The sequence below is a fragment of the Protopterus annectens genome, chromosome 4.part0 (genome assembly GCF_019279795.1).
Source record: "Protopterus annectens isolate FY-2018-M chromosome 4.part0, PAN1.0, whole genome shotgun sequence".
Classification (NCBI taxonomy): domain Eukaryota; kingdom Metazoa; phylum Chordata; order Ceratodontiformes; family Protopteridae; genus Protopterus; species Protopterus annectens.
Window position 1 is genome coordinate 936,520,799 of NC_056733.1, and position 27,228 is coordinate 936,548,026.

Consider the following 27,228-nt stretch of genomic DNA (forward strand, 5'->3'; position numbering starts at 1 on the left):
TCTGGTAGTACGATGTAATATGTGTAAGTAGTGTAAGGGTATGGGATCAGTGTGGTAGTATGATGTATGTGTAAGTAGTGTAAGGGTATGGGATCAGTGTGGTAGCATGATGTAATATGTGTAAGTAGTGTAAGGGTATGGGATCGGTGTGGTAGTATGATGTAATATGTGTAAGTAGTGTATGGGTATGGGATCGGTGTGGTAGTATTATGTAATATGTGTAAGTAGTGTAAGGGTATGGGATCAGTGTGGTAGTATGATGTAATATGTGTAAGTAGTGTAAGGGTATGGGATCGGTGTGGTAGTATGATGTAATATGTGTAAGGGTATGGGATCAGTGTGGTAGTATGATGTAACATGTGTAAGTAGTGTAAGGGTATGGGATCAGTGTGGTAGTACGATGTAATATGTGTAAGTAGTGTAAGGGTATGGGATCAGTGTGGTAGTATGATGTAATATGTGTAAGTAGTGTAAGGGTATGGGATCAGTGTGGTAGTATGATGTAATATGTGTAAGTAGTGTAAGGGTATGGGATCAGTGTGGTAGCATGATGTAATATGTGTAAGGGTATGGGATCAGTGTGGTAGTATGATGTAATATGTGTAAGTAGTGTAAGGGTATGGGATCAGTGTGGTAGTATGATGTAATATGTGTAAGTAGTGTAAGGGTATGGGATCAGTGTGGTAGTATGATGTATGTGTAAGTAGTGTAAGGGTATGGGATCGGTGTGGTAGTACGATGTAATATGTGTAAGTAGTGTAAGGGTATGGGATCAGTGTGGTAGTATGATGTATGTGTAAGTAGTGTAAGGGTATGGGATCAGTCTGGTAGTATGATGTATGTGTAAGTAGTGTAAGGGTATGGGATCAGTGTGGTAGCATGATGTAATATGTGTAAGGGTATGGGATCAGTGTGGTAGTATGATGTAATATGTGTAAGTAGTGTAAGGGTATGGGATCGGTGTGGTAGTACGATGTAATATGTGTAAGTAGTGTAAGGGTATGGGATCAGTGTGGTAGTATGATGTATGTGTAAGTAGTGTAAGGGTATGGGATCAGTCTGGTAGTATGATGTATGTGTAAGTAGTGTAAGGGTATGGGATCAGTGTGGTAGCATGATGTAATATGTGTAAGGGTATGGGATCAGTGTGGTAGTATGATGTAATATGTGTAAGTAGTGTAAGGGTATGGGATGGTGTGGTAGTATGATGTAATATGTGTAAGTAGTGTAAGGGTATGGGATCAGTGTGGTAGTATGATGTAATATGTGTAAGTAGTGTAAGGGTATGGGATCAGTGTGGTAGCATGATGTAATATGTGTAAGGGTATGGGATCAGTGTGGTAGTATGATGTAATATGTGTAAGTAGTGTACGGGTATGGGATCAGTGTGGTAGTATGATGTATGTGTAAGTAGTGTAAGGGTATGGGATCGGTGTGGTAGTAAGATGTAACATGTGTAAGTAGTGTAAGGGTATGGGATCAGTGTGGTAGTATGATGTAATATGTGTAAGTAGTGTAAGGGTATGGGATCGGTGTGGTAGTATGATGTAATATGTGTAAGTAGTGTAAGGATATGGGATCGGTGTGGTAGTATGATGTAACATGTGTAAGTAGTGTAAGGGTATGGGATCAGTGTGGTAGCATGATGTAATATGTGTAAGAAGGGTATGGGATCAGTGTGGTAGCATGATGTAATATGTGTAAGTAGTGTAAGGGTATGGGATCAGTGTGGTAGCATGATGTAATATGTGTAAGTAGTGTACGGGTATGGGATCAGTGTGGTAGCATGATGTAATGTGTAAGTAGTGTACGGGTATGGGATCGGTGTGGTAGTATGATGTAGTATGTGTAAGTAGTATAAGGGTATGGGATCGGTGTGGTGTTATGATGTAATATGTGTAAGGGTATGGGATCGGTTTGGTAGTATGATGTAATATGCGTAAGTAGTGTGAGGGTTAAGGATGTTGAGATGTTAAATAGGTTCATAGTTAAATTAGTTTAAGGTGAGATTTGTGTTGTGGAACTAAGATGGCTCCTTGAAGATATGTATGTTGGTGTTAGTGATTGCATGTAAGATTGCATCTTGGGTTGTAAGAAGGAAGTATGGTGTTTTGTGGTTTAATAGTAAGGTTGATTATGTGTTTAGTTATAGACTGTTGAGAGTATTAGATGATGGTTTTGTATTATGTTGAGTAGTTAGATGCATGGACAGTAATTGAGTTTTGTTATCATTATGTTCAGTGTGAGACATTTATTCACATTAGGAGGGTAAAACTTCAATATTTGAAGATGTACATAGTTTTGTGTGTTAGTATTAAATTAATAGGTTTTAGGGGAGTATTGGGGGGATTTGTTTTTCTGATTGAGGGCTTTCAATAAAACAAAATATTTTGTAGCACATGACATAGGCTGAAATGGATACGATAAGAAACAACTATATATAAGTTCAACCTGCCAAAGAGTGTATGCTTGTAACACACAAACTGGAACTAGACATTTAACAAGAAAGGTGTTTTACATAAAATGTGGGAATAAACTTTTTAATACAATGATGCTTTCTGTAGTATCTTTAAATGTCAATGGTCTCACAGATAAATACAAAAAAGAAAGAATAGTGTACTATATTAAAAATGTAGAGTGTAAATAGCTATGTGACAGGAGACACGCTTTGAAATAAGTGAACATGTGAATTTGATAAAGAAAGTTTTCAGGATGGTTATTCAGCAGAAAATCTGGGAGAAAGGAAAAGAAGAGTACTTATATTAATTGCAAGAAGTACTCCAGTAGTGATAGAAGAGGATAAAAAAGATAATGGCAGATTTGTACTGCTAAGGGGCTACTGTTAAGGGAGGAGTATTACATTGGCATGTGTTAACATTCCACCTAAAACTGCTGTAATGGAGCTTAAGAAAATTCTAGGAGAAATAATCAGTTTTCAGCAAGGAATATTACTTATAGGTGGAGACTAAATGTTCCATCTTTCGCAAGTGAAGCTACAATGTAACCAAAAGGCTCACGTTTAGTCCAAAAGAATCCACAGCTCGACCAGGGAGTGGAAAAGATTTATTGAAACAAATATCTGTAGTTAAGCGCTTTCATCTGTTTTTACAGACTTCTTCAGAACTCCAAACAACTACATCAAACACATTTAAAAAACCTTTTTGGCGCCAAAAGACCAATAATCTTTTAAAAAGACATACCCTTCATATTCGTTCATGTTAAAAATCATAAAGCGTGAACTACATATTAAAAACATAGATCATCGTGTTTACCTGTACTTAAAATTCAGTTTAAAAATATGACTCTAAGAAACCAGCAAAAAACATGTATAATAATGTAATTATGTCATTAAAAATTAAAAACTTTGTTTTTTGCAAACCCAGTCAAGCCAAAGTCAAAAAAGGCTTTATACTAATAAAATCATTAATGCCAGGAAATCTGGTGGCATCAGTCAAAATCTGCCATTTGGTTTCCTTCATAGCTAATAAGGCTTTCCAATTCCCACAAAATGGTGTAATATTCACACTGTCAATAATGGAAAATTGGAAACAGTGTGTTACCCCATGTCTATAAAGGACGTTTTTTGTATCTTTAACCTTTATCTTGTAACAGTGTTCATATATACGTGTTTTTAGGTGTCTCCCTGTTTTTCCTATATAATATGCAGGGCAGGCCACACACTTAGCGATGTAAACTGCAGATTTGGTGTTACAATTTCCTGCCCTGCATTTAACATAAGTTCCGTTCAGATCCCCTAACCTCACACCTATTTCCTCACAAATATTAGGACATTGTTTACAACGCCCACTGTTTTCATCTCCAATAAACATTTAATATTCGCCCCAGTTTTATAAACAAACCTCGGTTTCTTTCCCAACGTCTCAACTAGTTCATCGTCAACATTAATTATGTTCCAATGGTCATAAATTATATTCTTAATATATTTAACATAAGGAGAATAGGTCAAGACACATACACTTTGATTAATTCTGTTTTTATCACTATCACTCCCCTTGGCAATGAAACCCATTCCCAATAATGGGGGATATTTATTGCCCCATTCTCCCTTAATGTAACAAACAGTGCCCTCCAAAAGTGAATCCGGATACCCTCTTTCAAGAAACATAGACTTGATAAAGTCAAGTTCTTTGGACATAATTTCATAAGTCGAGGACATCCTGGCGGCCCTTATACATTGGCCCTTGAATACATTTTTAAAAATATGTTTTGGATGATTACTACTAAATTGCAGATAGTCATTAGAAAAAGTCTCCTTTCTGTGAATCCGGGAAATAAATCCATTCTCCGAATGACTAATAAAAAGATCCAAGTAAGAAATACCTCCTGTATTGATGGTGTAGGTAAATCTTAAAAATTCTGTGGTCTGGTTAATGTAATTAATGAAGTTGTTAATTTCATCAATGGGGCCCTTCCACAATATAAACAAGTCGTCTAGATATCTACTGTAGTATACAATGTTGGAAAAAAAATTCACTATTAAACAAAAACAGTCTCCCACTCCAACATGACTAAGTTGGCGAAAATGGGGGCACAAGATGCTCCCATCGCCACCCCTGTCTTTTGTCTATAATATTCTCCTTCAAATTGAATAAAATTGTAATCCAAAACAAGGCCCATCATGTTGGTAATGAGACAAATACGATCCCATTCAAAATCAGAATATTTCCTAAGACTATTACTGAAATATTCCAACCCAATATCTCTCGGAATGCAGGAAAAAAGGTCAGCAACGTCAATGGTGACAAATACCAGTTCCTTTCTCCCTATTTCTGATGTAAGTTGACCTAAAAAAGTCCAAGAGTCCTTGATAAGGTGCGGAATTTTACTATAGACTGGTTGTACCCACCGGTCTATAACTACACCAATGGGGTGCATTTTAGAGTGACTACCTGAGACAATTGGTCTGAAAGGGGGTGGTAGAGGTTTTTATGGACTTTAGGTATACCAAAAACTGTCGCTAATTTGGGGAATTCAACCCTTAAAAAATTATATACTTCAGTAGTGATCCTATTGTCAATGCAATATTCTTCTAATGCTAGGTCTATTCTTTTATGACCTATGTTGATTTCATTTAAAGATGTCACTTCATAATTCCCTGAATTCAAAATAATGTTATTCATTTCATTGGTATAGTCCATGGTTCTAAATAACACTATCCCACCCCCCTTGTCTGGCTTCATGGCCCTAATGTCTTTATTGGTCATGAAAAAATCCAAACATCCACATTCTTCAATTGTTAGATTGTCCTCATAGTCGACTAAAGTCCTCTTTCTATTATTTCTATTTTTTCTATTTTTATTGAACCCGTATAACTCCTGACAAACCATTTTTTCAAAGTTAGCCACATGAGGGTGTGAAACAGGAATAAAAGTACTTCTTTTCCAAAGTTTATTCTTTTTTTTCAATTCCCCCTCACCAAGTACTTCGTTCTTTTCTTGATGCTTAAATTGCAAGGCTAGATTTAATCGCCTACAATATAACTTAATCTCCTTAATCACATCCACTAAATCAAACTTTACTGTAGGGATGAATTTGATGCCCTTCATGAATAGCTGAAAAATTTCCTGTGAAATTTGCATGTCTGTATAGTTAAACACCTTAAACCCTCTGTGGGAAAAGACAACTTGATCACATTCTGTGTTGGGGTTGATCTCTCTTGAAAAATAATTATTGGACACGTTAGAGTCTTCTGAAAGAAAATTTTCTGAAGACATTCCGCCTAACATGTCCAAATTTCCTTTACCACTGGCAACGTAAACCCCACCTTGTTCTTTACCAAGGTTAGGTAGAGTTACCTCAACCGTTTGTGGTATTGGTTGTTCCATGGTGTTTGTTGCCTCTTCGGTGCAGGAAAAAACCTCCCCCCTTGAAAATTCATATCCTTATTATTCATTCTGTCCCCAAAAGTGTTGTCCCTTTCCCAACCAGGTACCCCCTTATCATGCAGCCATGTGTAAACTCTGTTGTTATTGTAATGGTCAACATCCCGAATTATTTTCCTACTTTTCCTTGAAAAAACATTCCTTGCTTTTGTTTCTGCCATGGGGAATTGTTGGTTATACAAATCTGTCATTTGCGGAAAAGATGTAGTTGACAATTTCGTTGTTCAATTTCTCCACCTCGTCTACTAACGAGGATAGTTTTTCATCGTTTAACTTAACTAACAACTTCATATATTCAAACCCACACCCGTCAAACATTCTGTTAAATTCTTTCTTAATATTATCATTATATTCAACCCCCATGGGCAATTTAAAAAATCGGAGCCCTTTGGGCACAATTTTTAGATCTAAACATTTTAATAAATATGCATTGTCTATGTTAGTGTTTTTAATTTGGAAGAGCTTTTTGCCCATACCAAAAATAACGTCTTTAATGGTGCCTTCAGAACGACTACTTTGCCCTCTTTCTCGACGTCTGTCCTGCCTTTGTTCAGGATTATTAAATTCAAAATCACCAGCCAAAAACGTGTCCAAACCCCTATAGGACCCTTTGAAGGTATGTTGCCAGGTCTATTATGATGTTATGTTCCAGGACTAGAAAAATTCACGTCACCCATACAGTCTTGAAAAAAAGGATCTGTACCTTTAGTTTTGTCATTTTGGGTGTGATGGATACCTGAATAATTCTTTGTGGCCATCTTACGTTTTGGTCAAGTGCCAAGTCGCTCAGCTTCTTCACGAACATGGAACAAACTAAAATCAAATGTGAAGTCGTCCTCATCCTCGATGTTACGAATGTTACCATCTCTTTTGGGACCATCTCCACCTAATTCTTGAGCTGATAAATCCGAGTCGTTTTGCTTGCTATTTTTCCCATTTGGGATTTCAAATTGAGAGTTAGTATCCCTAGGATTGTTAAACGTAATGTCAACGTTGGAATTGTTTCTATTAATGTTGGACAAAACCACCTTGGAAGAGTGGAGCGTCCGCTCAACTAAACCAACCAAATGAGAAACCTCTTCTTTGAGCGTAGATACCTCTGCACGGATTTTAGATATTTCTTCCCTGTACAATGAAGCCTGCAGATCTTCTTGAGTACTATCCATGACAACCGACAACTAGATAATCCAACCTTCATAAGTGAAGCTACAATGTAACCAAAAGGCTCACGTTTAGTCCAAAAGAATCCACAGCTTGGCCAGGGAGTGGAAAAGATTTATTGAAACAAATATCTGTAGTTAAGCGTTTTCATCTGTTTTTACAGACTTCTTCAGAACTCCAAACAACTACATCAAACACATTTAAAAAACCTTTTTGTCGCCAAAAGACCAATAATCTTTTAAAAAGACATACCCTTCATATTCGTTCATGTTAAAAATCATAAAGCGTGAACTGCATATTAAAAACATAAATCATCGTGTTTACCTGTACTTAAAATTCAGTTTAAAAATATGACTCTAAGAAACCAGCAAAGAACATGTATAATAATGTAATTATGTCATTAAAAATTAAAAACTTTGTTTTTTGCAAACCCAGTCAAGCCAAAGTCAAAAAAGGCTTTATACTAATAAAATCATTAATGCCAGGAAATCTGGTGGCATCAGTCAAAATCTGCCATTTGGTTTCCTTCATAGCTAATAAGGCTTTCCAATTCCCACAAAATGGTGTAATATTCACACTGCCAATAATGGAAAATCGGAAACAGTGTGTTACCACATAAGAAGAGATGTGTCTATAAAGGGCGTTTTTGTATCTTTAACATTTATCTTGTAACAATGTTCATATACACGTGTTTTAGGTGTGTCTCTGTTTTTCCTATGAAGGAAACCAAATGGCAGATGCAAAATAGGGGAATCTTGCAGAACAAGAATAGGATCAACTGCAGAATGCTAAGCAGAAAATGAGGGATTACCTCAATAATATGCTAAAGTTTATAAAAATTGCTTTTAAGCAACTATTTTTTGATATTAACACTAGAGCACAAAAACTTTTAGCACAACAACTCAGGCAACAGAAAACTGAAAGGCTGTTACCAAGCTTAGGGAGGCTATAACAAGGAAGGTAACAAGAGATCCTGTAGAGGTACTAGAAATATTTTGGAAATTCAATGAAAGTATGTCAAAAGCAATGAAATGTGGAAACCAAGAAAAGGTACAAATGGAAATGTTTATGGAAAAATAAAATATGCCAAGGTTAGAGGTAGAGGAGGCTCAATTACTAACAGGACAGGATGGGATGAGATAAAAATGGTGATGTATAACCAATCTAGAGGAAATTCCCCAGGATTAGATGGTATTCCTGTGGAAGTTTGGAATCTAGGAGGGAAAAAACAGATAAAGATATGGAAGGTTAAAATCCATCAGATCTAGCTTCATCAAGGCCCATTTAAATGCTAAATCATGATTATAGTGTTAATGTCTGTAATGGTTAAAAGAATGGTAAAAGTAATACCAAAGTTGCTAGATGTGGATCAGTGTGGTTTTGTGGAGGGGAGGCAAACATTTGACAACATTAACAGGACATTCAAAATAAAAAAGCCTTGCGGAGTAAATGCTCAGCGGTTTGCAGCAAAAGTCAAAAGAAAATAGTAAAAAGTGAACAACTGCTGAGCAAAACAATGAAGGGTGCTAGAAAATCCCAAAGTCAATACCAAAATCAGTGTAACAATCCAAATGTTCGCTGTAAAATGCTCCAATGATAAAATTGTCAAATAGTATAAAAAACTCAGATTTATTGTGACAGAAAGGTAAGCGCTTTCGCAAACATGCTTCTTCAGACCTTGTTGCATAAAAGACAAAGAACTATTGATTTAAATACATGAAAAGGCGCCAAAACCAAACCAAAACGTATTAGGAAGGTCATATCCGACCATATAGCTTAACAGCATCTTTTTACAGCTATATGGTCGGATATGACCTTCCTAATATGTTTTTAAAATGTTTTTTATAAACATGTTCTGTCTTTTTAAATACTGCTTGTGGTTTTGGCGCCTTTTCATGTATTTAAATCAATAGTTCTTTTATGCAACAAGGTCTGAAGAAGCATGTTTGCGAAAGCGCTTACCTTTCTGTCACAATAAATCTGAGTTTTTTATACTATTTGACAATTTTATCATTGGAGCATTTTACAGCGAACATTTGGATTGTTACACTGATTTTGGTATTGACTTTGGGATTTTCTAGCACCCTTCATTGTTTTGCTCAGCAGTTGTTCACTTTTTACTATTTTCTATTAACAGGACATTGATGATCTAGAGGGAAGCAGTGTGTAAGAAAAATACCAGTGTTGTTGGTGGGTTTTTGCACAGAGAAAGCATTTGACAGAGTAAGCTGGGACTCGAGCAGGGCAGTGGAAGCATTTGACAGAGGAAGCTGGGACTTGAGCAGGGCAGTGAAAGCATTTGACAGAGTAAGCTGGGACTCGAGCAGGGCAGTGGAAGCATTTGACAGAGTAAGCTGGGACTCGAGCAGGGCAGTGGAAGCATTTGACAGAGTAAGCTGGGACTCGAGCAGGGCAGTGAAAGCATTTGACAGAGTAAGCTGGGACTCGAGCAGGGCAGTGAAAGCATTTGACAGAGGAAGCTGGGACTTGAGCAGGGCAGTGAAAGCATTTGACAGAGGAAGCTGGGACTTGAGCAGGGCAGTGGAAGCATTTGACAGAGTAAGCTGGGACTCGAGCAGGGCAGTGAAAGCATTTGACAGAGTAAGCTGGGACTTGAGCAGGGCAGTGGAAGCATTTGACAGAGGAAGCTGGGACTCGAGCAGGGCAGTGGAAGCATTTGACAGAGTAAGCTGGGACTCGAGCAGGGCAGTGGAAGCATTTGACAGAGTAAGCTGGGACTCGAGCAGGGCAGTGGAAGCATTTGACAGAGTAAGCTGGGACTCGAGCAGGGCAGTGAAAGCATTTGACAGAGTAAGCTGGGACTCGAGCAGGGCAGTGGAAGCATTTGACAGAGTAAGCTGGGACTCGAGCAGGGCAGTGGAAGCATTTGCATTTCCTGAAAAAATTATAAGGTTGATCAGAAAGATATACGAGGGATCAGAGGTGATAATTATAGGTGGTGGGATCCTCTTTGGTAATTTCTGCTTGAGCAGAGGAACCAGGCAGGGGTGTCCTCTTTTCCCTTTGTTATTTGCATTATATTTAGAACCACTGGCAAAGAAAAGAAAGGGCTCAGAAATTCAAGGATATAATTGGTATGGTAGTCAAGAAAAGCTGGTTTTATTTGCAAATGATATAATTTTATACCTGACAAAACCAGACAGACATTTCAGTGTTGTGGAATCTTTTCAGGATACAAAATTAACGAAGCTAAAACAAAGGCAATAATGGTAAATTACGTACCCCTATATGAATTGGTTCAGCAATATCCATATTTATGGGGACACGATAAAATGAAGTATTTAGGAGTATGAAGTAAATACGTTTCTGGTGTGGCAGCTAAGGACATGTGGAAAGAGACTAAAACGATAATACAAAAACTGAGACGGTGAAAGCTTTGTGATATGGATTTAGATAGTAAAATACAAGCAGTTAAAATGTTTCTAGTCCCATTAGTCAGTCAACCAGAGGAGAAGTTATGGATAGGAATTAAAAAAGAGGTGAAGAACTTTATCTGGGAAGGGAAGATGACAAAGAGTCAAGTGGGATAAACTGATTCTTCTAGTAGAATAGGGTGGATTGGGATTACCCAATTTGAAGGGGTATTTCAGAGCTACTATTAGGCTCCTATACATAGCACAAGCAGAAAACTAATTCAGATTGGAAAGAGATAATGATGAAACAGGAGGAAAGCTCAAGAAACAGGGAGAGGCTAGGATTTTGGACGGAGGCCTTTATGGAGAATAACAATAATCGTACAGAATATTATATCTGTAAAGTAGCAGAAAGTATTATAAGAACTAAGCCAACACAGGAATGGAGAAAGGCGATTCTGCCAATAAGGATGACTGCAATTAGGGACATAGACATTAGGCAAGTGGGGACTGGAAATTTATTGGAGAAAACTGGCAAAGTAGCCAAGGTGTCGGGAGCAAATAAATAGAGAGGGAAAGATGATAGACTGGGAGGATGCCAATAATTTATTTGATCTGCAGGTTAGAGACTGCTTTCCGTATTACAGATTGATACCAGAGTATAGGCGAAGAGAAAGAAATAGGGAGAGTTTTTAGTAGAATCTAGGACAGAAGCTGCCATTAAAAAGGGAATAATTAGGAGAGCATATCAAATATTGCATGATAGCTATAAGAATCAATTGGAGGAAGCTAGAAAGTATTGGGAATAGAGATCGGATAAACAACTCACAAAGAACCAATGGGAGGATACATGTATGTCTCCAAAATGTGTGACAAAATGTAGAAGATTTAGGATTTTTTCTTGGAAATGTTTACATAGATATTTTTGTACCCCGAGTAGACTCTAGCAAATTTTTCCTCCGGTAGACAGCAAATGTTGGAGGTTTGATGGGGGAAAAAGAGGTAATTGGGAACATATTTTCTGGAAGTGTGATGAGTTGGCAGACTTTAAGGATTTCCTGCAGGATGCACTGTTGAGATGCTGGGTGGACAGATTGGTGTGATGAGGGAGATGTTTTTTCTGAGCTGTGATACAGAATCAGAATTGCCTAGACATAGTAAGGCCTTGCTGTGTCTAATAACGGTGACGGCCAAAAAAATGATTACTTCTTCTTTCGGCTTTTCCAGGTTAGGGTTCGCCACAGCGGATCACCTGTCTGCTCATGATTGGCAGTGGAGTTTTACGGTGTTGAGTTGCCAGCCCAGTGCCCAACCTTCCTCAGAAGGCACACACATGCACACACTCATGCCTAGGGCCAATTTAGTGAATCCAATCCACCTACAGCACGTCTTTTGGATGTGGGAGGAAACCGGAGCACCCGGAGGAAACCCACGCAATCACAGGGAGGTAATAAAATGGAAATCAAAGTCTAAACCAACTATATTAGAAGTAGTGACTATAGTAACAGAGATAAAACAACTGGAATTGAGATCTTCAGAAAAGGGTAGGAGCAAACTACACAGGAAAAAATGGGAATTGTAGGAACAATACATATAGGAGAGGAAAGATTTTAAAAGAAGGCAGGACTTAAATGAGCTATGTAATGTTTGACTGAAAATGACTGGGTAGATTATAAGTGATGTATAATGTTTGCAAATGGGTGCATGCCAGTATGGGTTGTGAAGTAAAATGCTTGCAACTAAGATGGTCTTGGTGTGGTTTGTTTTCATTTATATAAATGTATGATTGTCTGTATCATAAGTGATGATTTAATAAAGATGTTTTTTGTTTAGAAAAGGTAGGAATTGATTAATTTATGTAATGCTGCTTAGGTTATATGATATACAGCAATATATGTGAAGTATAATGTTTGTAAGGGTGAACTTACAGTTTAATTACAATTTATAATTATATAAATATAACTGTGCCCATGTCAAAAGTGATAATCCAATAAAGGTGTCTATATAGAAAAAAAAACAGCATTCATTCTCTATAAAGTACACTTGTATTTACTTATTTACTGTCTATAATGCTACCATCTTGCCTATTGCATGTTTTGAACCTAGAAACCTTTTTCATTTTGTGGGTGTGTGTATATTTTATATATATATATATATATATATATATATATATATATATATATAAAATATGCACGTACAGATATATAAATATATGTATATACACACACACACACACGTGTGTGTGTGTGTGTGTGTGTGTGTGTGTGTGTGTGTGAGCGCGCCTGCGTGTATGTATGCATGCAACCATAATTATATTGGAATCACAGTAATGACTAGAAATTATACAATTTATAGCGTTCATCTTATGAAAATAAAAAAATACAATTTGTTTTTAACTGTAAATTACCACTCCTATAAATGGTGCATGCATCGGTCTGATTTGAAACGTCTGTTCATGATGATGGTGATGATGGTCTAATTTGCTGAGTCATGACTAGTGTACAGCACATGTTTTGAAGCTGGTCACAGCATACATGCTCTGCTTTTTGTCATGGTTGTCTCAAACTCTTTGCTATAGGTTATTGATTTAAATTTATTGATGCATTATTTTAAGGATAAAGACATAATAGAAGCTACAGATCACATCACACAGCTCACTTCTAAATTCAAGAAAGTAGAAATGGTACTTAGAGAAGCCAGATTAAGGGAATCTGATGTCAAGAAAGAAATGCAAGAATGCAAGCAGCAACTGAAGCGAGATATAAGCCAACTAAAAGGTAAGACTTGATAAGTATTAAATAAAGACAGATTTCTGTTAGGATTGTTTACTGAAATATTTTATTGTAGTTTAGGCAGTTGGTGGGCTTGTCAGACATTGCTTTCTAGCAGTTAAGTCTGTGCAATAAATATCAGGTGTGGTTGGCTAAAAACAAACTTTGAATAACATTTCACTTGATATACTTGGCTAATTTTTTTTAAGTATTGTTCCCCCCATACCTGCAGACCAGTCTTAATAGGACCTGAGCCTGTTTGTTCCCACATATTCTGTATTCTCAGCACTGTAGCAAGAGTTGTCCAAAGGAGACCATCTATCATCCATGGGGATTCATTGTGCTCTCAGCTGCATTTTGGCAGTTAGCATGTATTTGTATGGGTACTTAACCATCTTTGGGTTGGGGATGTGAGACTCATTTCTGTGCAGGAGATGCACTGCCTTTCCCTGCCTTAGGGCCATTCTTTGCATTTACACTGCTCCTTAGAAACATTGAGGCATTTGGTGGCCCCACCCTGCCCCCCTCCACCATGATGGGTACGTCCCTCCTTCTCCTGCCAGCTCCAGCTGATGCCAGATCCACTAATACAATCTGGGTCTCCTGGAGAATTGTTTGTTAGCCATTTATTTATTTATCTTACATTTGTTGACAACTGTAGTGCACTTATCAGGAGGACCTATTTCAGACTGAACTGGTTGTGTAATACATACGTATCTTAAACAATTAACATGGCGCAAGTGACAAATGTAGTAGCGGAACAGCTATATTAGACATTGTATCAGTTCAAATATTGCAGGAAAAAGTTACCGTTTGTAGACAAATAACTTGTATAATAATAGATATTTGTTTATTTAACATTTAACCGGGAAAGTCCGACTTGGAACAAAGCCAATTTTCAGAGGAGGCCCGGGGAGAAATGCTCCAGATGCATGTCTTTGTAACATGGGAGGAAACCGGAGCACCCAGAGGAAACCCACACAAACGCAGGGAGGACATGCAGACTCCACACAGAAGGCACCCCAGCCGAGAATCAAACTGGAGAACCTCTTGTTGTGAGGCGACAACGCTACTTCTGAACCACTGCACCATCCAGTAACGATATAGATGGTCACAAGCCATGTCATGCTGTGCTTAGCATCTGATACGGTTTGTAAGATGGAGGATAATGAGGGAGTGCATTAGAGGGTGGGGGCAGATGAGGGAGTGCATTAGAGGGTGGGGGCAGATGAGGGAGTGCATTAGAGGGTGAGGCAGAAGAGGGTGTGCATTAGAGAGTGAGGACAGATGAGGGCATGCATTAGAGGGTGGAGCAGATGAGGGAGTGCATTAGAGGGTAGAGGCAGAAGGGGATTGCTGGGGAGAGAGAGAGAAAGAAGGCTGGATGGATGAAGTCATTGGTGAGCTAAGTGGCTGGAGAGTGGAAGTACAGAATGTAGTTTTAGAGTTTAGGTTACAACTTTGTGCAAACAGTAGCAGCATTGTGATTCTTTTATTAGGAGATGCTTACAAGCTTTGTTGAGTTTCAGAAGATTAGGAGAGTCTAATAACTTAGAGAACAGACTGCCAGATTTTCGGATCAAAGAATGAAAAGTTGTGGGTGCTGCATTTTTTGAGGTAGTTGAGTATCGGTGTCATGGTATGGTTTGATGGGGACTTGAGGTTGGAGGTTCTTTGAGGTGGTTGAGTATCAGTGCCGTGGTATGGTTAGATGGGGATCTGTGGTTGGATGTAGTTGAGTATGGGTGCCATGGTATGGTTTGATGGGGACCTGAAGTTGGAGGTAGTTGAGTATTGGTGCCACAGTATGGTTTGATGGGGACCTGAGGTTGGAGGTTCTTTCTCCTGTAATAAACCTGCTGATAAGGTAACAGAATGAGATTTGGCTAGGGAATTTAAATATTAGGGAACTTAGAAGTAGGTGGGAGTCTGCGATGGGTTGGAACCCATTTAGCTTTTTTTGAAAGCTAGGCAGTGGTGCTTGTATTTGGGTGTTTTGGGGTTGCTTGGAACATAAAATGGCATATTTTGTTGGAAGTAGTTTGCAGGGCTATGAGGTTTTTCGTATAGGTTGACATTATTATGGATGGAGCATATTCAAGTTCAGCAAGCAGAATGCCTTTACCTTCAGCTTCTCTTCCTGTTGGTGACAAAAAGTGGGAGATTTTCCATGCCTAAAACAGAATTTGGTATATTTTCATTTTAACAGTCTGAACACACACGTTTGTAAGTTTATGTTTTGGTCTAGCCACAGCCCAGGGTATTTGAATGGTATAATAGTATATTTTTTTTGGGAGGAGTGTTGTGGTCAGGAATTGCCAAGTCAGAGGTGGTAGATTTTAATATTTCCTGTGACCCAGAAAGCACGACTTTTGTATTATATTGGTCAGCAGAAGCTTTTTTCGAGTTTTCCCATTAGTCATGGATATTGGGTCCTGTTGAAGTTGTTATTACATGTTGCTCCAAATGGAGCTTAATGGATAGGTAACCATGTCATCGAAGTACATTAGGACTGTGATTTGTGTGATATCTGGGGGTGACTTATTGATCTATAAAGAGAATAGTAAGTGAGTTGTGTGATATCTGGGGATGACTTATTGATATATAAAGAGAGTAGTAAGCGAGTTGTGTGATATCTGAGGATGACTTATTGATATATAAGAGAGTAGTAAGTGAGTTATGTGATATCTGGGGATGACTTATTGATATATAAAGAGAGTAGTAAGCGAGTTGTGTGATATCTGGGGATGAATTATTGATATATAAAGAGAGTAGTAAGCGAGTTGTGTGATATCTGGGGATGATTTATTGATATCTAAAGAGAGTAGTAAGCAAGTTGTGTGATATCTGGGGATGACTTATTGATATATAAAGAGTAGTAAGTGAGTTGTGTGATATCTGGGGATGACTTATTGATATATAAAGAGAGTAGTAAGTGAGTTGTGTGATATCTGGGGATGACTTATTGATATATAAAGAGAGTAGTAAGTGAGTTGTGTGATATCTGGGGATGACTTATTGATATATAAAGAGAGTAGTAAGCGAGTTGTGTGATATCTGGGGATGACTTATTGATATATAAAGAGTAGTAAGTGAGTTGTGTGATATCTGGGGATGACTTATTGATATATAAAGAGAGTAGTAAGCAAGTTGTGTGATATCTGGGGATGACTTATTGATATATAAAGAGAGTAGTAAGCGAGTTGTGTGATATCTGGGGATGACTTATTGATATATAAAGAGTAGTAAGTGAGTTGTGTGATATCTGGGGATGACTTATTGATATATAAAGAGAGTAGTAAGCAAGTTGTGTGATATCTGGGGATGACTTATTGATATATAAAGAGAGTAGTAAGCGAGTTGTGTGATATCTGGGGATGACTTATTGATATATAAAGAGAGTAGTAAGTGAGTTGTGTGATATCTGGGGATGACTTATTGATATATAAAGAGTAGTAAGTGAGTTGTGTGATATCTGGGGATGACTTATTGATATATAAAGAGAGTAGTAAGCAAGTTGTGTGATACCTGGGGATGACTTATTGATATATAAAGGGTAGTAAGTGAGTTGTGTGATATCTGGGGATGACTTATTGATATATAAAGAGAGTAGTAAGCGAGTTGTGTGATATCTGGGGATGATTTATTGATATCTGAAGAGAGTAGTAAGTGAGTTGTGTGATATCTGGGGATGACTTATTGATATATAAGAGAGTAGTAAGTGAGTTGTGTGATATCTGGGGATGATTTATTGATATCTAAAGAGAGTAGTAAATGAGTTGTGTGATATCTGGGGATGACTTATTGATATATAAAGAGAATAGTAAGCGAGTTCTGTGATATCTTGGGATGATTTATTGATATATAAAGAGAGTAGTAAGTGAGTTGTGTGATATCTGGGGATGACTTATTGATATATAAAGAGAATAGTAAGCGAGTTGTGTGATATCTTGGGATGATTTATTGATATATAAAGAGAGTAGTAAGCGAGTTGTGTGATATCTGGGGATGACTTATTGATATATAAAGAGAGTAGTAAGTGAGTTGTGTGATATCTGGGGATGACTTATTGATATATAAAGAGAGTAGTAAGCGAGTTGTGTGATATCTGGGGATGATTTATTGATATCTAAAGAGAATAGTAAGGAGAAGCACACATTTGAAGTAACTGTGCGTGATCTCAGATTGAGGATGTAGTTTTGTAACGCTGCACTGTCTCAGTTTGAGGATGTAGTTTTGTAATGGTGCACTGTCTCAGATTGAGGATGTAGTTTTATAACGGTGCACTGTCTCAGATTCAGGATGTAGTTTTGTAACGGTGCACTGTCTCAGTTTGAGGATGTAGTTTTGTAACGGTGCACTGTCTCAGATTCAGGATGTAGTTTTGTAATGGTGCACTGTCTCAGTTTGAGGATGTAGTTTTGTAACGGTGCACTGTCTCAGATTGAGGATGTAGTTTTGTAACGGTGCACTGTCTCAGATTCAGGATGTAGTTTTGTAACGCTGCACTGTCTCAGTTTGAGGATGTAGTTTTGTAACGGTGCACTGTCTCAGTTTGAGGATGTAGTTTTGTAACGGTGCACTGTCTCAGTTTGAGGATGTAGTTTTGTAACGGTGCACTGTCTCAGATTGAGGATGTAGTTTTGTAATGGTGCACTGTCTCAGTTTGAGGATGTAGTTTTGTAATGGTGCACTGTCTCAGATTCAGGATGTAGTTTTGTAACGGTGCACTGTCTCAGTTTGAGGATGTAGTTTTGTAACGGTGCACTGTCTCAGATTGAGGATGTAGTTTTGTAACAGCGCCCTGTCTCAGATTCAGGATGTAGTTTTGTAACGGTGCACTGTTTCAGTTTGAGGATGTAGTTTTGTAACGGTGCACTGTCTCAGATTGAGGATGTAGTTTTGTAACGGCGCCCTGTCTCAGATTCAGGATATAGTTTTGTAATGGTGCACTGTCTCAGTTTGAGGATGTAGTTTTGTAATGGTGCACTGTCTCAGATTGAGGATGTAGTTTTGTAACGGTGCACTGTCTCAGATTGAGGATGTAGTTTTGTAACGGTGCACTGTCTCAGATTCAGGATGTAGTTTTGTAACTGTGCACTGTCTGAGATTAAAGATGTAGTTTTGTAACTGTGCACTGTCTCAGATTCAGGATGTAGTTTTGTAATGGTGCACTGTCTCAGATTGAGGATGTAGTTTTATAACGGTGCACTGTCTCAGATTGAGGATGTAGTTTTGTAACTGTGCACTGTCTGAGATTAAAGATGTAGTTTTGTAACTGTGCACTGTCTCAGATTCAGGATGTAGTTTTGTAATGGTGCACTGTCTCAGATTGAGGATGTAGTTTTGTAACGGTGCACTGTCTGAGATTAAAGATGCAGTTTTGTAACTGTGCACTGTCTCAGATTCAGGATGTAGTTTTGTAATGGTGCACTGTCTCAGATTGAGGATGTAGTTTTGTAACGGTGCACTGTCCGAGATTGAGGATGTAGTTTTGTAACGATGCACTGTCTGAGATTAAAGATGTAGTTTTGTAACGGTGCACTGTCTCAGATTCTGGATGTAGTTTTGTAATGGTGCACTGTCTCTGATTGAGGATGTAGTTTTGTAACGGTGCACTGTCTGAGATTGAGGATGTAGTTTTGTAACGATGCACTGTCTCAGATTCAGGATGTAGTTTTGTAACGGTGCACTTTGTCAGATTCAGGATATAGTTTTGTAACGGTGCACTGTCTCAGATTCAGGATGTAGTGATGTTCCTTTAAAATTAATGTAGTTATAGTGCTATTCCTTCAGTAGTTCATTACCAGTTGTAGTGTTGTTCCTTCAGTAGTTAATTACCAGTTGTAGTGCTGTTCCTTTAGTAGTTCATTACCAGTTATACTGCTGTTCCTTTAAAATGAATGTAGTTATAGTGCTGTTCCCTCAGTAGTTCATTAACAGTAATATTGCTGTTCCTTTAAAATTAATGTAGTTATAGTGCTGTTCCTTCAGTAGTTCATTACCAGTTATAGTGCTGTTCCTTTAAAATTAATGCAGTTATAGTGCTGTTACTTCAGTAGTTCATTGCAAGTTATAGTGCTGTTCTTTCAGTAGTTCATTACCAGTTATAGTGCTGTTCCTTTAAAATTAATGTAGTTGTAGTTTGTTCCTTCAGTAGTTCATTACCAGTTATAGTGCTGTTCCTTCAGTAGTTCACTACCAGTTATAGTGCTGTTCTTTCAGTAGTTCATTACCAGTTATACTGATGTTCCCTTAAAATGACCAGTTATAGTGCTTGTTCCTTCAGTAGTTCATTACTAGTTATAGTGCTGTTCCTTTAAAATTAATGTAGTTATAGTGCTGTTCCTTCAGGAGTTCATTACCAGTAATATTACTGTTCCTTTAAAATTAATGTAGTTATAATGCTGTTCTTTCAGTAGTTCATTACCAGTTATAGTGCTGTTCCTTTAAAATTAATGTAGTTATAGTGCTGTTCTTTCAGTAGTTCATTACCAGTTATAGTGCAGTTCCTTCAGTAGTTCATTACCAGTTATAGTGCTGTTCCTTTAAAATGAATGTAGTTATAGTGCTGTTCCTTCAGTAGTTCATTACCAGTCATATTGCTTTTCTTTAAAATTAATATAGTTGTAGTGCTGTTCCTTCAGTAGTTCATTACCAGTTATAGTGCTGTTCCCTTAAAGTTAATTGCCAGTTATATTGCTGTTCCTTTAAAATTAATGTAGTTGTAGTCTGTTCCTTCAGTAGTTCATTACCAGTTAGTGCTGTTCTTTAAAATTAATGTAGTTATAGCGCTGTTCCTTCAGTAGTTCATTACCAGTTATAGTGCTGTTCCCTTAAAGTTAATTACCAGTTATAGTGCTGTTCCTTTAAAATTAATGTAGTTGTGCTGTTCCTTCAGTAGTTCATTACTAGTTATAGTGTTGTTCCCTCAGTAGTTTATTATCAGTAATAATTGCTGTTCCTTTAAAATTAATGTAGTTGTAGTCTGTTCCTTCAGTAGTTAATTAGCAGTTATAGTGCTGTTGCTTCAGTAGTTCATTACCAGTTATAGTGCTGTTCCTTTAAAATTAGTGTAGTTGTAGTGCTGTTCCTTCAGTAGTTCATTACCAGTTATAGTGCTGTTCCTTTAAAATTAATGTAGTTGTAGTCTGTTCCTTCAGTAGTTCATTACCAGTTATAATTCTCTTCCTTCAGTAGTTCATTACCAGTTAAAGTGCTGTTCCTTCAGTAGTTCATTACCAGTTATATTGCTGCTCCTTTAAAATTAATGTAGTTATAGTGCTGTTCCTTCAGGAGTTCATTACCAGTTATTCTGCTGCTCCTTTAAATTTAATGTAGTTGTAGTGCTGTTCTTTAAGTAGTTCATTACCAGTTATAGTGATGTTCCCCTAAAATTAATGTAGTTATAGTCCTGTTCCTTCAGTAGTTTATTACCAGTTATAATGCTGTTCCCTTAAAATTAATTACCAGTTATATTGCTGTTCCTTTAAAATTAATGTAGTTGTCTGTTCCTTCAGTAGTTCATTACCAGTTATAGTGCTTTTCCGTCAATAGTTCATTACCAGTTATAGTGCTGTTCTTTTAAAATTAATGTAGTTGTAGTACTTTTCCTTCAGTAGTTCATTACCAGTTATAATGCTGCTCCTTCAGTAGTTCATTACCAGTTATTGTGCTGTTCCCTTAAAATGAATTACCATTTATATTGCTGTTCCTTTTAAATTAATGTAGTTATAGTGCTGTTCCTTCAGTAGTTCATTACCAGTTCTAGTGCTGTTCCTTTAAAATTAATGTAGTTGAAGTGCTGTTCCTTCAGTAGTTCATTACCAGTTATAGTACTGTTCCTTTAAAATTAATGTAGTTATAGTGCTGTTCCTTCATTAGTTCATTACCAGTAATATTGCTGTTCCTTTAAAATTAATGTAGTTATAATGCTGTTCCTTCAGTAGTTCATTACCATTTATAGTGCTGTTCCTTCAATAGTTCATTACCAGTTATAGTGCTGTTCCTTCAGTAGCTCATTACCAGTTACAGTGCTGTTCCTTTAAAATTAATGTAGTTGTGCTGTTCCTTCAGTAGTTCATTACCAGTTATAGTACTGTTCTTTCAGTAGTTCATTACTAGTTATAGTACTGTTCCTTTAAAATTAATGTAGTTATAGTGCTGTTCCTTCATTAGTTCATTACCAGTAATATTACTGTTCCTTTAAAATTAATGTAGTTATAATGCTGTTCTTTCAGTAGTTCATTACCAGTTATAGTGCTGTTCCTTTAAAATTAATGTAGTTATAGTGCTGTTCCTTCAGTAGATCATTACCAGCTGTATTGCTGTTCCTTTAAAATACCAGTTATAGTGCTGTTCCTTCAGTTGTTCATTACCAGTTATAGTGCTGTTCCTTTAAAATTTATGTAGTTATAGTGCTGTTCCTTCAGTAGTTCATTACCAGTTATAGTGCTTGTTCCTTCAGTAGTTCATTACCAGTTATACTGCTGTTCCTTCAGTAGTTCATTACCATTTAGCGTGCTGTTCCTTTAAAATGAATGCAGTTGTAGTGCTCTTCCTTCAGTAGTCCATTACCAGTTATAGTGCCGTTCCTTAAAAATTAATGTAGTTTTAGTGCTGTTCCTTCAGTAGTTCATTACCAGTTATACTGCTGTTCTTTAAAATTAATGTAGTTGTAGTGCTTTTCCTTCAGTAGTTCTTTACCAATTATATTGCTATTCCTTTAAAATTTATGTAGTTATAGTGCTGTTCCTTCAATACTTCATTACCACTTATAGTGCTTGTTCCTTCAGTAGTTCATTACTAGTTATAGTGCTGTTCCTTTAAAATTAATGTAGATATAGTGCTGTTCCTTCAGTAGTTCATTACCAGTTATACTGCTGTTCCTTTAAAATTAATGCAGTTATAGTGCTGTTCCTTCAGTAGTTCATTACCACTTAGCATGTTGTTCCTTTAAAATTAATGCAGTTATAGTGCTCTTCCTTCAGTAGTCCGTTACCAGTTATAGTGCCATTCCTTAAAAATTAATGTAGTTGTAGTGCCTTTCCTTCAGTAGTTCTTTACCAATTATATTGCTGTTCCTTTAAAATTTATGTAGTTATAGTGCTGTTTCTTCAGTAGTTCGTTACCAGTTATAGAGCTGTTCCTTAAACATTAATGTAGTTTTAGTGCTGTTCCTTCAGTAGTTCATTATCGGTAATAATTGCTGTTCCTTTAAAATTAATGTAGTTGTAATCTGTTCCTTCAGTAGTTCATTACCAGTTATAATGCTGTTCCTTCAGTAGTTCATTACCAGTTATAGTGCTGTTCCTTTAAAATTAATGTAGTTATAGTGCTGTTTCTTCAGTAGTTCATTACCAGTTATAGTGCTGTTCCTTTAAAATTAATGTAGTTATAGTGCTGTTCCTTCAGTAGTTCATTACCAGTTATAGTGCTGTTCCTTCAGTATTTCATTAACATTTAGCTTGCCATTCCTTTAAAATGAATGTAGTTATAGTGCTGTTCCCTCAGTAGTTCATTACCAGTAATATTGTTGCTCCTTTAAAATTAATATAGTGCTGTTCCTTCAGTAGTTCATTGCCAGTTATAGTGCTGTTCCTTTAAAATTAATGTAGTTATAGTGCTGTTCCTTCAGTAGTTCATTACCTGTTGTAATGCTGTTCCTTTAAAATTAATATAGTTGTAGTACTGTTCCTTCAGTAGTTCATTACCAGTTATAGTGCTGTTCTTTCAGTAGTTCATTACCAGTTATAGTGCTGTTTGTTTCAGTAGTTCATTACCAGTTATAGTGCTGTTCTTTCAGTACATTACCAGTTATAATGCTTTTCCTTTAAAATGAATGTAGTTATAGTGCTGTTCCTTCAGTAGTTCATTGCCAGTTATAGTGCTGTTCCTTTAAAATTAATGTAGCTGTGCTGTTCCTTCAGTAGGTCATTACCAGTAATATTGCTGTTCCTTTAACATTAATGTAGTTATAGTGCTGTTCCTTCAGTTGTTCATTACCAGTTATAGTGCTGTTCTTTCAGTAGTTCATTACCAGTTATAGTGCTGTTCCTTTAAAATTAATATAGTTGTAGTGCTGTTCCCTCAGTAGTTCATTACCAGTTATAGTGCTGTTCCCTTAAAGTTAATTACCAGTTATATTGCTGTTCCTTTAAAATTAATGTAGTTATAGTGCTGTTCCTTCAGTAGTTCATGATCATAGTGCTGTTCCTTTAAAATTAATGTAGTTATACTGCTGTTCCTTCAGTAGTTCATTGCCCGTTATAGTGCTGTTCCTTTAAAATTAATGTAGTTATAGTGCTCTTCCTTCAGTAGTTCATTACCAGTTACAGTGCTGTTCCTTTAAAATTAATGTAGTTGTGCTGTTCCTTCAGTAGTTCATTACCAGTTATAGTGCTTTTCCTTCAGTAGTTCATTACCAGCTGTATTGCTATTCCTTTAAAATTAATGTAGTTGTAGTCTGTTCCTTCAGTAGTTCATTACCAGATATAGTGCTCTTCCTTCAGTAGTTCATTACCAGTTATAGTACTGTTCCTTTAAAATTAATGTAGTTATAGTGCTGTTCCTTCAGTAGTTAATTACCAGTTATAGTGCTGTTCCTTTTAAATTAATGTAGTTGTAGTGCTGTTCCTTCAGTAGTTCATTACAAGTTATAGTGCTGTTCCTTTAAAATTAATGTAGTTGTAGTGCTGTTTCTTCAGTAGTTCATTACAAGTTATAGTGCTGTTCCCTTAAAATTAATTACCAGTTATATTGCTGTTCCTTTAAAATTAATGTAGTTGTAGTCTGTTCCTTCAGTAGTTCATTACCAGTTATATTGCTGTTCCTTTAAAATTAATGTGGTTGTGCTGTTCATTCAGAAGTTCATTACCAGTTATAGTGCTGTTCTTTCAGTAGTTCATTACCAGTTATAGTGTTGTTCCCTTAAAATTAATTACCAGTTATAGTGCTTTTCCTTCAGTAGTTCATTACCAGTTATATTGCTGTTCCTTTAAAATTACTGTAGTTATAGTGCTGTTCCTTCAGTACTTCATTACCAGTTATAGTGCTGTTCCTTTAAAATTAATGTAGTTTTAATGCTGTTCCTTCAGTAGTTCATTGCTAGTTATAGTGTTGTTCCCTCAGTAGTTCATTATCAGTAAAATTGCTGTTCCTTTAAAGTTGATGTAGGAGTAGTCTGTTCCTTCAGTAGTTCATTACCAGTTATAGTGCTCTTCCTTCAGTAGTTCGTTACCAGTTATAGTGCTGTTCCTTTAAAATTAGTGTAGTTGTAGTGCTGTTCCTTCAGTAGTTCATTACCAGTTATAGTGCTGTTCCTTTAAAATTAATGTAGTTGTAGTCTGTTCCTTCAGTAGTTCATTACCAGTTATATTGCTGCTCCTTTAAAATTAATGTAGTTATAGTGCTGTTCCTTCAGGAGTTCATTACCATTAATTCTGCTGCTCCTTTAAATTTAATGTAGTTGTAGTGCTGTTCCTTCAGTAGTTCATTACAAGTTATAGTGCTGTTCCCCTAAAATTAATGTAGTTATAGTCCTGTTCCTTCAGTAGTTTATTACCAGTTATAATGCTGTTCCCTTAAAATTAATTACCAGTTATATTGCTGTTCCTTTAAAATTTATGTAGTTGTAGTCTGTTCCTTCAGTAGTTCTTTACCAGTTATAGTTCTTTTCCGTCAGTAGTTCATTACCAGTTATAGTGCTGTTCTTTTAAAATTAATGTAGTTGTAGTACTGTTCCTTCAGTAGTTCATTACCAGTTATAGTGCTGTTCTTTTTAAAATTAATGTAGTTGTAGTACTGTTCCTTCAGTAGTTCATTACCAGTTATAATGCTGTTCCTTCAGTAGTTCATTACCAGTTATTGTGCTGTTCCCTTAAAATGATTTACCATTTATATTGCTGTTCCTTTTAAATTAATGTGGTTCTACTGCTGTTCATTCAGTAGTTCATTACCAGTTGTAGTGCTGTTCTTTTAAAATTAATGTACTTGTAGTGCTGTTCCTTCAGTAGTTCATTACCAGTTATAGTACTGTTCCTTTAAAATTAATGTAGTTATACTGCTGTTCCTTCATTAGTTCATTACCAGTAATATTGCTGTTCCTTTAAAATTAATGTAGTTATAATGGTGTTCCTTCAGTAGTTCATTACCAGTTATAGTGCTGTTCCTTCAGTAGCTCATTACCAGTTACAGTGCTGTTCCTTTAAAATTAATGTAGTTGTGATGTTCCTTCAGTAGTTCATTACCAGTTATAGTGCTGTTCTTTCAGTAGTTCATTACTAGTTATAGTGCTGTTCCTTTAAAATTAATGTAGTTGTAGTGCTGTTCCTTCAGTAGATCATTACCAGCTGTATTGCTGTTCCTTTAAAATGCCAGTTATAGTGCTGTTCCCTTAAAATGAAATACCAGTCATATTGCTGTTCCTTTAAAATTAGTGTAGTTGTAGTGCTGTTCCTTCAGTAGTTCATTACCAGTTATAGTACTGTTCCTTTAAAATTAGTGTAGTTGTAGTGCTGTTCCATCAGTAGTTCATTACCAGTTATACTGCTGTTCCTTTAAAATTAATGTAGTTATAGCGCTGTTCCTTCAGTAGTTCATTACCAGTTATAGTGCTGTTTTTTAAAAATTCATGTAGTTTTAGTACTGTTCTTTCAGTAGTTCATTACCAGTTATAGTGCGGTTCCTTTAAAAGTAATGTTTTTTTATAGTGCTGTTCCTTCAGTAGTTCATTACCAGTTATAGTGCTTTTCCCTTAAAATGAATTACCAGTTATATTGCTTTTCTTTTAAAATTAATGTAGTTATAGTGCTGTTCCTTCAGTAGTTCATTACCAGTAATATTGCTGTTCCTTTAAAATTAATGTAGTTATAGTGCTGTTCCTTCAGTAGTTCGTTAACATTTAGCGTGCTGTTCCTTTAAAATTAATATAGTTGTAGTGCTGTTCCTTCAGTAGTTCATTACCAGTTATAGTGCTATTCCTTCAGTAGTTCATTACCAGTTATAGTGCTGTTCCTTTAAAATTAATGTAGTTGAAGTGCTGTTCCTTCAATAGTTCATTACCAGTTATAGTAGTGTTCCTTTAAAATTAATGTAGTTGAAGTGCTGTTCCTTCAATAGTTCATTACCAGTTATAGTACTGTTCCTTTAAAATTAATGTAGTTATAGTGCTGTTCCTTCAGTAGTTCATTACCAGTTATAGTACTGTTCCTTCAGTAGTTCATTACCAGTTATACTGCTGTTCCTTTAAAATTAATTTAGTTATACTGCTTTTCCTTCAGTAGTTCATTACCAGTTATAGTGCTCTTCCCTTAAAATTAATGTAGTTATAGTGCTCTTCCTTCAGTAGTTCATTACCAGTTATAGTGCTGTTCCTTTAAAATTAATATAGTTGTAGTCTGTTCCTTCAGTAGTTCATTACCAGCTGTATTGCTGTTCTTTTAAAATTAATGTAGTTGTAGTCTGTTCCTTCAGTAGTTTATTACCAGTTATAGTGCTGTTCCCTTAAAATAAATTACCATTTATATTGCTCTTCCTTTAAAATTAATGTAGTTATAGTGCTGTTCCTTCAGTAGTTCATTACCAGTTATAATGCTGTTCCTTTAAAATTAATGTAGTTGTAGTGCTGTTCCTTCATTAGTTCATTAGTAGTAATATTGCTCTTCCTTTAAAATTAATGTAGTTATAGAGTGGTTCCTTCATTAGTTCATTACCAGTAATATTGCTCTTCCTTTAAAATTAATGTAGTTATAGTGCTGTTCTTTCAGTAGTTCATTACCAGTTATAGTGCTGTTCCTTCAGTAGTTCATTACCAGCTGTATTGCTGTTCCTTTAAAATTAATGTAGTTGTAGTCTGTTCGTTCAGTAGTTCATTACCAGCTGTTCCTTTAAAATTAATGCAGTTATAGTGCTGTTCCTTCAGTAGTTCATTGCCGGTTATAGTGCTGTTCCTTCAGTAGCTCATTACCAGTTATAGAGCTGTTCCTTTAAAATTAATGTAGTTGTAGTCTGTTCCTTCAG

General features: G+C 36.4%; 1 protein-coding gene across 1 annotated transcript in view; it reads left to right on the forward strand.

Annotated features, from left to right (window-relative positions):
- The window catches only part of CCDC62 (coiled-coil domain containing 62), a 1,334,937-nt gene that overhangs the window by 1,167,513 nt on the left and 140,196 nt on the right, over window positions 1-27,228 (forward strand). Inside the window, exon 7 of the mRNA XM_044068912.1 lies at window positions 13,053-13,215. Within this exon, the coding sequence (XP_043924847.1) occupies window positions 13,053-13,215 (163 nt within the window). The remainder of the gene's footprint in view (window positions 1-13,052; window positions 13,216-27,228) is intronic.